Genomic DNA, 12,582 nt, shown 5'->3' on the forward strand with positions numbered 1-12,582 from the left:
CATCTACTCCATTATCTATAGGCAATACGAAACTGTCGAGAATGACGAGGAAGGTGTTCCAATCAATACGACACTGTCCAAAATGATGAGAAAGGTGTTCCAATCATCAGGAATCGTGAAGAGTGATCGTATTATTTTTGATGAATAATGAAGCAATATACGTATGCGGAGTCATATTGGGTCTTCGGACCAGGACTAGCCAGGACTAGTGTAATTTATACGCTATCTCCGGAACTATAGCACCAGATAACTCCACCCCGAACCGGTCAATTAATATTCACCATGACTTACAATTATGGCCTGCTTATTTCTGGTTGGTTGATGCATGAAATAAGACGTAAGTAGGCTGTCGCAATCAACACGGACCAGCCCAGGCCTAGACCTAAACCTCTACTATTTGACCAGGTACGACTGATAGGCCTTGCTCCATTACAGGCTTTTGCTAGGGTCATATATTCACCATTAAAGCTGAACTGCATGCACAAAACCAGAGCACCACATGCGGCAATAGTAAGAAATTCAAGCGACCGAAAGACCCTTCTTAATACGGCCTGAAACATGATATACCTCAATTGCTTCGATGCACTTGATTTCACAAACCAGCAAGCCACAGGACGATGCCGACAGTCTCGGAGAATTATGGAAGAGAAACAAATCAAAATCTTCTCCAGGGATTCGAACCCGGGAACTCGGGCTCAGAATACGAACGCTCTAACCGTCTGAACTGCTGCCAGCAAATATATCATATGTGAATGGTGATTATGCTTTATTTTTGATAGATGAACCAGAAATTCAGGACTCCGATTCAGACGATGAAATCATCAAACGTGTCAAACGTGTCAGAATTCACACAATCTCGCTGAAGACTGTATCCGCTCTGTAGTCGTGTTCTGTACTTCTAAAGAAATGGATGCTCATTCTTTCGAGGAGATTCAAAAGGTTACAAAAACCGATAAACTGCTGCAAAAACTGGTGAAAATTCTGAATGATGGAAAATGGCCAGGTACCGTTCCTGAGGATTTGAAACCCTACTACAAACTTAGAGAGGAACTACCTCTATAGGAATCATGGGTGGAATTCACCAAGGCATTTTATCTGTCGTTTAAGGGTTGTCCGCGTACAAATTTGCCTAAACGCACCATCATCGCAGGCTTGAAGTTAGACAGCAATTCACAACATGTGATCATCTCGCGTGCGGACAACGGGCGTTTTTCCGAACAAAAGAAAACTTAAACGGCCGTGAGGGTATGTTTATCTCCGCGTCTAAGGCATTGGTTGTTGGAATACCTCGGCCATTCGAAGAAAGTTACTGTCAGGAATGGACGGTATTCTCGATTTCTTTGAGCTGGCGCAGGAGGAGGTGGTTAAAGAACAACAGGTGGCCCCTCCTCGTGCGGAGAGAGTTTACGAGCAACGGGTAGACCCTCTAACCAAATATGATGACAGAAAATTCGTAAAGAGGTACAGGATTTCAAAGGCCAGTTTTCGATGGCTTGTTGGTGTTGTCATTATTTGGTTATAAATTTCCCAGCGGACTGGTTGCCTTTGACGGTATTCTCATCTTCGACTCTTGGTTTAGTGTTTGTACTTGAAGATACAACTGCTGATTTCCCGGTGCTCTTGTTACATTCAAATCTTCGTTTCGCGGCTTTGTTAGTGTAGATACAGCTGCAGGTTTCCTAAAATGTGAGATTAGACAGAATAAATGGCTAGTTCAACTGTAATAAAAGTAAAACGTACGTTCCAAATTTCTAATGCGTATTTTGTAACGCTTGTTCTGCAGAGTCGGATTCGGAGAGCAGCAAGTTGTGGTTCCATCAAAACTCGAACAAAATTAGGTTGTAGGCCTACGTGTCGTCATCTAGAAAGCCACAACCTCTCCTATCTGACACTCCAGGTGGCATTGCAGTATCAGACCCGGTGCTCATGGCTCTGTGCGCATTTATTACATAACATCCATCATCATGCGCTAACAACTGTTTCATTTGCGGTATGGTCTTTAAAGATAACAACCTACCGATTTCATCTACTTGGAGAAGAAGGGAATGGAGATGGAAAGCCCCACTCGACATCAGCGAACGACTGTGCATCGCCTTCGAAATCAGATGTATTTTCCAACAAGGAAGTTTCTTCTAATGCGGCGTCGTCATCCCAATCATTATGAAACTGCTTCAGGTCATCAATAATAACGTTCAGAATTGCCAATATCTCGTCGGAAAGATTGCCCGCGACAGCTTTACCTCCTCCTGTTTCATTTATGTCTATTTTGACCTTACGGGCGGCATTCTTGGCTTTCGTCTTCATACGTCTCCATAGTTAGAGAGCCAGCTCAGTTTCAATTACACTATTGAGAACGAAAGGTTTGATGTTCTTATTACATTGAGAGTGTTTGGTGATGGTATAAAAACGATTTCTTGCATGTCACATTCCTGGTCTGAAGGTTGTGTAAACCCTTTAATACCCCCCAAAAAGCATGTTCAATTACACTTTGGAGAACAAAACCTGAAATGTCTTTTTAAACATCTACTTTGACCACTGAATGATAAAATGTCACACAAGAAAAAAAAATCACGGGCGATGGGTACCCAAGAAGGCCCTCAATAAGGGCACAAAAGGGTATCAATTACACTTTTGAGAACAAGTCTGCAACTCACACAAATTATTCCCACTTTATCACTGATTACAAAAATGTAACACAAGAAAATAAATGTACTGGCAGTTTTAGACAAGAAGGGTCCTTAAGGGACAAAAAGGGTCACAATTACAGTTTTAAGAACACATCTGAAATTTACACCAATGAATCCCATGATAACACTGATGATAAATATGTAACCCAAGAAAAGATAAACATTGGCATTTTTTATCAAGAAGGACTGCGGTAAGGGTAAAAAAAGGGTATCAATTACACTTGGAGGAACAACGCTGAAATTCAGAATAATGAATTACACGTGTCCCCTGACAGTGCATTCTCCGCAAACAATAGTGGTATATCTACGATTGGTATTAGTGGCTTATAACGTACATATCCCACGATCCAAATCAGGCTGCCCCACCTTTCAGCTAGGGGTGGAACTAAACAGACATTGCGCTACAGTGGGATAATGATGAACTATAGCAACGAAGTATCTTTTAAGTTATGCGTGACGTCAGAGTGACGTCATTTTGTAAACAAAGGTATCCATCTATTCGCAAAACCAGCCCGTATGAATGTTTTAGATTTGCATTAGGTTTGTAGTAATCATATAGTTTCATGACTCTTCAATTATTCTGATTAATCTTCACGCAAGTTTTCGACAATTTTAAAGTTGTCAATATTTGCGGCAACCCATTTTACTGGGGAACTATATCAGCTCATCCTCGTTTCTCGTGCTACTTTTTTAGCCACTGCCTCTGCCGCTACTAAAACAGCAGCACAGGCACGTGAAACTTAGAGACCCCCCCCCCCCCCCCCCGTTCGGTTGCCCCCTTGACTGACAAACGAACCCAGACTACACCGACAGCAAATCTAAAAACGATATCATTTTACATTTGGGGGGGGGGGGGTGGAGGTAGTTAGTCGAGGTGGCCTGAGCTGAATTGAAGGGGTAGGGGGCCGGGGCAATTGAGCTATTATATAATTTCTCGCGCCTGTGCGCAGTAGTTTCGAGATCTCGCGGGATACAGAACGTGCGACATTCGATTTATCGGATGGTGTTGTAGTATTTCAGTTTTGCTCAATTCCATTGCTATTTACGGTTTGAAGTACCGGTAGGCTATGAAACGTAGACCATGTCATAGTTAGGACCGCATCAAATATCATGACCATGGAATTTGGTGGTAAGTATAGCCAGGTGGTCGCCAAAGGTGTTGTTTTTTTGTCACCTAATTGTCCTAAATCGATCTGAGAAAAAAGCATGGCCGTCGCCGAGCCCCGGCCCAGGCCCAGCAGGGCACGTGCCTAGCTAGGCCTACCACCTGTATTGATAAATGAGATGCATCCCCATGCTGTTGCCGTAAATGTATGTAAATGCTCGATGCGTGGACATCTTCATCATTATTTGTCATCATTCACATATCACATTGATGTAATGGTAGGCCTAGTCCCCCCCCCCCCCCCCCCCCCCCACCATGCCCACCCCCTAGGCCTAGCCTACCCTGTGTGTCACATTCATTGACTTAGACCGGCGTGCCTGCCCTTCTGCCAAAAGAGGTAATTCATGAATTGTGGCCTCAAATATGGTGGCGTTTCAATATTTCCCAGGCCGATTACCTGTCATCGCATTAATTATTTCAATGTGATGTCTTGTCACAAGTCACCTCATGCATGCACAGTGATTGACCAATTCGAAAATAACATAGAACATGTATCACGTGAACGTTCAGGGGTGTAGCCTGATATCGCAGTGGGGGGGGGGGGGGTTCTTCACCTATTTCTTGAGCAACGAAGGCGCTAAGCCCGTGAACATGAGACCGAAATCTGGCAGGTCAGCACTCCCAGTTACGAAGGACTGTATAAGGTCACTCAGGCCTCTCAATTACATGATTCCTACACCGTACAGGATGTCCCCAAATTAGGTGGGTTTTTTTCTTCTTTTTTTTAAATATGACCCCCCTGAAGCGTTTTTTGACCCCTAACATAACCAAATCTCATCCAAATGGCCTCACTTTAAAGTTTTCCCCTAAAATTATGATTTTTCAGGTGTATGTGGTGATATCAGTCACTAACTTTGATTTATGACATCGCTGTTCAGGCAAATTGGCATGATGAAATGTCTCCAAATTAAGCCAAAAAGCAAAAAAAACATGTCCCCCAAAATAGGCTACAAAAATACAGGGTGTAGAGGTCTCCACGTAATTAAAAGGCCTGTCACTCTATCGTACAATGGCCCATTTGGATAGAATCATGGGTGTTACAAAACTCAGTAGAAAAGTATTTTTGACTGTCCTCAGCGGATCCTTTTCTCAAGCTGGGGTTGGTTCGAACCCCCCTGATCCCCCCCCCCCCCGGCTACATCCCTGACGTTAGACATTCCTAAAAATAGCACTGCGATAGACCGTATCTGCATAGTAGTAAGCTTAAACTCGTTGCGCAGGAATTCCCTACCTTTATTGGCACAGATACTCGACTCAATGGCGGATCGGTGCGTAGAACATCGAGAGTATTCAAATGGGCTATCGTTGATTAGGCTCTGCTCATCCCGAGGCCAACCTTGTGTCTTCCTGTTTTGCCACCACATGTAGGTTCATTGGCAAGGATGTGGCCAATCAGGCGCCTCCCCTTTAACTATTGGCATTGTCTGAAGTTGTCTTAAGGCCTTCTAAAGCTTCGTGTTCGTTAAAATCATAAATCGAGTGTAGCCTGCATGGAGGCTGTATTTTGTCTAGGCTAAGTCATAGTTTTGACTATTATTAGTATTTGTCACTTTATGTGTTTGTTTTTCAGCATCATCCAATGGTAATGATGACAATCCTTCTGGTGAGAATGCAGGGCATTATGCACGAATCAAAGAGTTGGCTGCCTCCTATCGCAGGGAAAAGAGGAAAACCTATCCTAAAAAGAACTTAAAGCCATATGTGAAGGCTCCATCCAGGGACATCAATGGTGCTATAGATGGTCCATCAGTTCCCAGAAGAGAAAGAAGAGGGAAGAAAACCTCAACGACAGGTAGATTGTTTTTGGTTGACAAATGCCTTCACCTCGTCTGAGCCAGCAATATTCAATTAGGCTTTATACATGGAAAAATATTGCTGCTAGACTAGGCTTACATTAGTCAATAGTGCAATTAACTGATAATTTCATGTTCTGGACAAATGGTTTATGCCTACAAATCCAACCCTATCACTGCTATACCTCTTTAAAATTTCTCACCAATCTTTAAAATCAAACCAGAAAAATTAGTCTTTTCCACCCTTTTTATGTAAGAAATTCCATGGAAGAAATTGCATCTTTTCTGGCGTAATCTGCATTTGGCCTTAATTTCAAAATTGCTTGTTTTTCCAGAGAAACTAAAGGACTTTCCTGAGGAATTGAAACCAAGTAATCATGAAGTAGAAATCGATGCACCTTTCGATTTCAAGTGTTCCAGCAAGGTTTGTGATTTGTCTTTTTAAGGTCTTTTTATTCATCAGCTAGTTGGCTCTATTCCAAGACACAAATCAAGTTGTGTATTTTATAAGGAGTAAGTTTCCGATTTGACCTACCATACTTTTTACGGCTGCAGAGGTCAAACGACGTGAACCGATTCATCTAAATTTTGAATTTTGTGTTGATCACAAGTAAGGTTATAGTTTGCAAATGATTTATTCTTTTTTAAAGGTTAATTGGGCAACACTGTCTGCTGATTAAGGCAAATAATGGTATTTTCGAATCAACACTTAGGAACTTTTTTTTTCTTTCCCGGTAGTATTTATCAATGCACTTTTAATTTACAGTGAGAGCTGAACTTATGGAGCTTCTGAATGGGATTCGGGCTTCCAATAGTACTGAAGTGCCAGGCACTGAATCTGAATGGAAGAAAAGGCATTTTGTTGCGCATGCTGACTGGAAGCAAAGACAAGAGGAGAGTTGGGAGGAGGTGTGGGAGCCAGTATTGAGGTCAATACTTAGGAAAATGGGAAAACATAGTTCATCATGTGCAGTTTGTGTCTCATGTGCGTCGTCAGCTGTTATCAGGTATGATATATTTATAGGAGATAAATTTGTTTTCAAAGTGTACATGTAACAGGCACTAAAAATAACTGAAGGAACACAGCTCTTTAATCAAAACACAATTTGTTCTCTAGAATGTGATTCAGAGTCTGGAGCTGAAGATAGAAGCTGCAAGAACACCACGGTTTTCCCTTGTGCCATGGTCAACCCAGTTTGTTGACCAGGTTTTCCAGCCTTCTGCCCTATCTTCGGGAGTTTTTCAATTAATTATATACACACTTTCATTCTTTTCAGATTCTTATAAAGTTCATTGGTTTAAATAACATGACATGATTTGAAAGATAGCAATTAACACGACAGTATTAAAGGGGCTTTCTTCATATTAGCAGTTTGTGCAGTTACGATGCATGTCGAGTTCACTGCTATATCGATCAGTTTAAAAGTTTATCATTTTCATTTCAGATGCTTCAAAGAGTCGAAAGCGTCTTGAAAAGGAGAGAAAGCAACTTCAGCATTGTGTTAGTCTGCTGTCATGTTTCTGTGGACGAAGTCACGCAAGAGGACTATTTGTTGCCTTGGCATAATCCTGCAGGTTGGCATTCACTTCATATTCATTTACCCACAAACTTCACTTAGTACATGTAACACAAAGTCCAGGACACAAATAACTCCAAGTGGTAATGTCCTGCAGTCATTTTCGATTGTTCAGAGAAATTGATCCAGCTGTTGTTTATCAAGCAATTTGAGGTTTAAAGCCTGGGTCGGCATTTTGCTCTAGGCTTACTGGTACATTGGTCTTCAAGTGATGTAAAGTACATTCTACCTTGTACATTTAACACAATTTGGTTGCAATGTAGCATTGGTTGCAAGTAAAATGTTAAGTTGCGCCTCAATCTTATAGTCACATTTCTGACATATCCAGCATGTGTTTTTACCAGCGTTTCGTATGTACATGTAGGAGGGATGGAGCAAGAAACTTTTAGCCTGTAGTCCTAATATTTGTTTCTTCAATTCAGGGAACAAGGGAGAAACATTTGCTTTGAAGAAGAAAATAGTTGATATACATGAACACATGACCAGGTACATCGAGGAATTGCCTGTGCTCATTCAAGAGATGGTATCAACTGTTCTTTTCTTCAAGAAAAAAATCAACACCTTGGAAGACAGAATCAACACCGTGAACAATGAGGCCATCAAAAACCAAGGTAGTGGCCATGCAATTATTTTTACCCAACATTTGTGGAGGTTGATGCATACATGCATGCCGTTCTTCTGTCTATCCCAAAGACCAATGTCATGTCAGTCGGTGGTAGAGCATTTTCAATTGGAGCCCCTCAGCTGTGGAACAAACTTCCTTCAACTGTTAGGAACTGCAGCTCTCTGTTATCTTTCAAGGGACAACTCAAACATTTGCTTTTTAAAGAGGCCTATCAAGCGCTTTGAGCGGCCAGTTAATGGTTGGATACTGCGCTATATAAGACTCGTATTATATTATATATATGTACTTGTCTTGCTGTGGCATTAACCTGGGCTGTGGATGCAGATCTGGATCTGATTGCAACTTCGTTCTTTCCCAGCTCAGGTTCAGTTTACTAATACAAATGTACTACGCCCTGCTTTTAATTAATTCAAACCGAATGCCTTTCATTAATCTAACTGGACAGACATAAACTATTGGTTTGCAGATGTATGTGCATTACCTTTGTTGATGACTTCAGAATTTTAATGTCCAGCTCTCCTTCTATTTAAGAAAACCATGGATTGGTGATGTTGCTGCTGGAATCAAAGGAATTCTACACAGACCTTCTCCTAGAAGCAACAGATGTATTTGAATGTATAGACACTGACATAGAGATCGTGGTGTATTTTGAGGAAGGGGAGGTGCAACCTGGTGGTGAAGAATTAAATTCGGAGGAGGATGCGTCCAGCTCTGAGGAGGAGGATTGTGATGACATTGGCATTGAGTACGTGTAATTAACCCTTTGAAGCCGGATTTATTTCAGAAATCCCGATCTTTTTCGACTTGATTTGGTCTAATGTTGTCTAAAAGGGTATAGTGTCCCCAAATGTCACTCGAAGCTAACAAAGTATGCCACGAGATGCTAACGTTTTCGGAACTCTGTGGCATCTCTTAAGGCCCTTGCAGAGGTTCTCAAGAAGCATGTTTGTGAATAAGGTGACTTTTTCTAGTGAAAGTTCGAACTTCCAATGCAGTTTATTGGGAAACTACGCCACAAATCAGGTGTTGTGACGACCCTAAAATGACGTCATATGGCAAAAAGTGTCAACTGAGGCAAAACTGTTCAGTGAGAGTTTTTTTTGCTCGTCTGGCGCTCAGGAATCTGCCAACTGTTCGACGATACAGCGATGTTCCGGCCCTGGGGACAAACTTAGCCATGAGGGGGGTACCTGCTGCTGGTTAATTTTTTTATCTGACCGCAGGGGGCTAGGCTGATGTCCTGCAACTCCCAAAACGACTTAGAATTATTGCCGGACCACTAGGGACCTTGGAAAATGCCTTTTGTTTAATCTGATATATTGTGAATCCACCAATTATGTATAAGCAGATTTGTATTACTGGCTGAATGTGAATTTCAGCAGCAATAAAATGATTCTTGCATCAAATTACATGCACTTGTTTTCATTGTTGCTCACCTTGGGTGAACACAGCTGATACTATCAGGCTGCCTACATGTATAAAGAAACATCAATTTTTGCCGGAAATGAGCAGACAGGTGTCAAAGATGTGTATGGTCAAGTAGCATCTGCCTCATCTTGACTGAGAAAGGTTGTGTATTCAAGTTGCCCTTGTCCTTGTGCCATCCCTGAAGGCCACGCTTTGAAGTGACTGACCATTGTATTGTCCTGCATGTACATGTATACATGTATCGGGCTGTTGGATTACTGAGAAAAATCAAACTACTCTGAATGACATCTTCAAAGACCGTACTTCAGTATGCGGTAGGTGTATTCTGGTTGGATGTGACATTGTCTCAAGTAAATCATCATTCTGAATTACATACCATATGCAGCTGCAGTATTTTGGTTAGAAGTGACATTATATCGTACATGTAGGTAAACCCAACTCTTCTGAATGACATCATCAGAGTCATTATTTCCGTACGATCAGGCGTATTCAGGTTGGATGTGACATTGTGTCGAAAGTAAACCGACCATTCTGGATGACGTCTCAGAGACGGTATTTCCATACGATCAGGCGTATTCAAGTTGGATGTGACATTGTGTCGAAAGTAAACCGACCATTCTGGATGACGTCTTCAGAGACGGTATTTCCATACGGTCAGGCGTATTCAGGTTGGATGTGACATTGTGTCGAAAGTAAACCGACCATTCTGGATAATGTCTTCAGAGACGGTATTTCCATACGGTTCGGCGTATTCATGATCAGGTGGGATGTGACATTTTTTAAAGCATTTTCCATGACATCTTGTGTATATTCTGGGTGGGTGTGACAAATCCTTAAGTAACCCAAACATTCTGAATGACGTCTTCAAAGGCAGTATTTCCGTATGTGGCAGGTGTATTCTTGTTGGACGTGACGTTGTCTAAAGTCAAGTGTTACCTTGCTGTTAGGACACTCCAATATCGTCTGCAATTGAAAGGCGTCCTGGTTGCATTCCACCCAAACCAATTCAGCACCGGTGTCCTTATTAGAGAGGTATCCACAGAGGGAGGCTCCAAGTCCAATGTACATGTAAAGTACGCTGTAATTTGCAATCCTAGCACATGTAGCCAGACTTCTCTATTGATGCCAGTTCAAGAGGAACTCAGTATCAAGTGCCGGTCTGGATATTGTCTCAAGGTATGAATTCAGGGACCATCTCACAGGTACGTTTTTTGAAGCAAAAATGACTCAAGTCACTTAGTCTTGGGTGTGACCACACTCAAAAAGACTAAATGACTTACCCGTAGTCTTTTAGGCTTCAAAATACTTTTGAGATGGTCCCTTATAATACATGTAGTCAAGTCGCTGTGAGGTAGCAAAGATAAAGGCAAGACTATATGTATCTAATAATATGAAAAACGCCACGTTTATTGAATGATACATGTATACAACAGCCACAGATTGTCTGAAAAAACAATAATTCCACAGTACATGTACATGTAACTTACATTTACTTTTAATGAGACCTTTGAAAGATATGATAAGTTTACATTGTTACTATATTTGTGCCAATTCAATATTATCCATTATGTAATCTTTCATCAAAAGTGATCATGTGAGTTTATGTCAGAATGAATAATGCGTGGAGGTGAAGAAGGAATACCGAAATACGTGAATTCCACTGAACAAAAAAACACAGGCGGGAGGATTTGCACAAATTCACATCAATTTTTTCAACAATCGAAAGACATGAGGTGCATCACTTCTTGTGCGTTCCGGAACCTAAAATAGAGGAAATTAAAAGAACCACTATTATGCAGATATTAGTATCACACGACATCATATCATTTTCTTCAAGGGTACACTACCAAAATATATGGAATTAAGGCGAAGAAAACAAGCAAATCTCAATTACACTGCATTCATGCTGCAACCTCATACTAGTTTGAGATGCCTTTGAACCAAAGACTTCCACTGCTTTGAAGTGTTCCCAACAATGTTTTCACCAGCGAAGTGTTTTTATTGAATAGAAACCGTTCTGTAATTGCAATACAAAAGCCTTTTGAATGGACAGGTGAGTTTTATGACATCTTTTAATGTATCATCTGAAGGAATTTCAATAAATTGATTGTCAATCCTTCCTTTTGACTCCACAATTCTGATAAACGATAATTATGTGATAAGCTACAGTTGTTCGAATTGGGCACTACCTCTAAGAAACTGCTGCATCAGCCTGACTCACAACCACTACAACATCAACTGCATAGAGCACACAGCCATAATCCTTTCAATCATGATTTACCTAATTTTTCTTTGTAAGAAGAGATGAGAGGAGAAGTTACATCTTCCGCTTTCACCCATGAGTTGTGGGACGCATCATATCCTTGCCACTTTATGTAATACGTGTTGTTTTTGGGGTCGTAGTTGTCTATTCTCTCAGCTGCGCAATAGTCTCCTGCAAAATAAGTCAATTACATTTCATTCTGATGGCCATGCGACCAAATTGTCCCCCCCCCCCCCCGATTGGATATGAGGATACAGGGGTCAGTTCCTCATTAAACCTTTCAACAACTGAACATTTGGCTAAATGTTTCTTTGTAATCTCATTGCATCATGCACTCCGAGGAGTCCATTATTTCAATGGAAATATCACATAACTGTTTGTTTTTGCTCCGCAAATTAAATTTCTAAATCAGCTTATGGTTGCAAATTTCTATCAAAAATCCTATCCTCCTGATGATGTGATGCAATGATGCCATGAAGACAAGTGCTACATTTTCTATATATCTTATGACCACTGTTATTTCCAACACGGCAACTTGAATCTAATAAAAATTTCTTACCCTTCGCCTTGCTTGCTTTTCCCTTGCTGGCTTTTCTTTTCTGAAAAAAGTGGTACGTGTTTCCATTGATAGTGCTTCTTACATGTACATGTACAATAAGAAAACCGCACGAGTGTCTGATCCGAGTATCCAGATTGCACGAGATGATTTTCTACGGCTTGAAAAGCTCTCGCCCTGCGTAGAAAATCATCGAGTGCAATCTGGATACTCGGATCAGACACTCGTGCAGTTTTCTATTTATCATATACGTCTGCCAGATCACTGCACTTAGGGTATATGATAAAAGTGCTTAACGACAGACAAAGTCAAAGCCAACAATGCTGGACAAGATGAAATCGTAAGGATATAAGCTCACCCATGTGAGCCAAGAATAGAAAATGCCCACAACATTACCATGACAAAAAAGGGAACTATTGACTTTTACACTAGAATTAGAAATTACAATTAGATAATTAGACAACCAAACCATTGGGTACATGCGTACT

General features: G+C 41.1%; 1 protein-coding gene across 1 annotated transcript; it reads left to right on the top strand.

Annotated features, from left to right (window-relative positions):
- Positions 1 to 3,640: 3,640 nt before the first annotated feature.
- LOC135485737 (uncharacterized) lies at positions 3,641 to 8,653 on the top strand. Its single transcript, XM_064768133.1, has 7 exons — positions 3,641 to 3,816; positions 5,423 to 5,644; positions 5,981 to 6,069; positions 6,412 to 6,652; positions 7,091 to 7,220; positions 7,645 to 7,833; positions 8,379 to 8,653. The coding sequence occupies exons 4-7, from the start codon at positions 6,611 to 6,613 to the stop codon at positions 8,600 to 8,602; spliced, it is 585 nt and encodes a 194-aa protein (XP_064624203.1). The 5' UTR covers positions 3,641 to 3,816; positions 5,423 to 5,644; positions 5,981 to 6,069; positions 6,412 to 6,610; the 3' UTR covers positions 8,603 to 8,653.
- The last annotated feature ends 3,929 nt before the right edge of the window (positions 8,654 to 12,582 follow it).

The sequence above is a fragment of the Lineus longissimus genome, chromosome 3 (assembly GCF_910592395.1).
Source record: "Lineus longissimus chromosome 3, tnLinLong1.2, whole genome shotgun sequence".
Taxonomy (NCBI): Eukaryota; Metazoa; Nemertea; class Pilidiophora; order Heteronemertea; family Lineidae; genus Lineus; species Lineus longissimus.

Coding starts and splice junctions, on each gene's coding strand:
- LOC135485737 (XM_064768133.1), top strand. CDS start 6,611: ATGTGCAGTTTGTGTCTCATGTGCGTCGTCAGCTGTTATCAG. Junction 6,653..7,090: donor GCGTCGTCAGCTGTTATCAG/GTATGATATATT, acceptor TTTTCATTTCAG/ATGCTTCAAAGAGTCGAAAG. Junction 7,221..7,644: donor GCCTTGGCATAATCCTGCAG/GTTGGCATTCAC, acceptor TCTTCAATTCAG/GGAACAAGGGAGAAACATTT.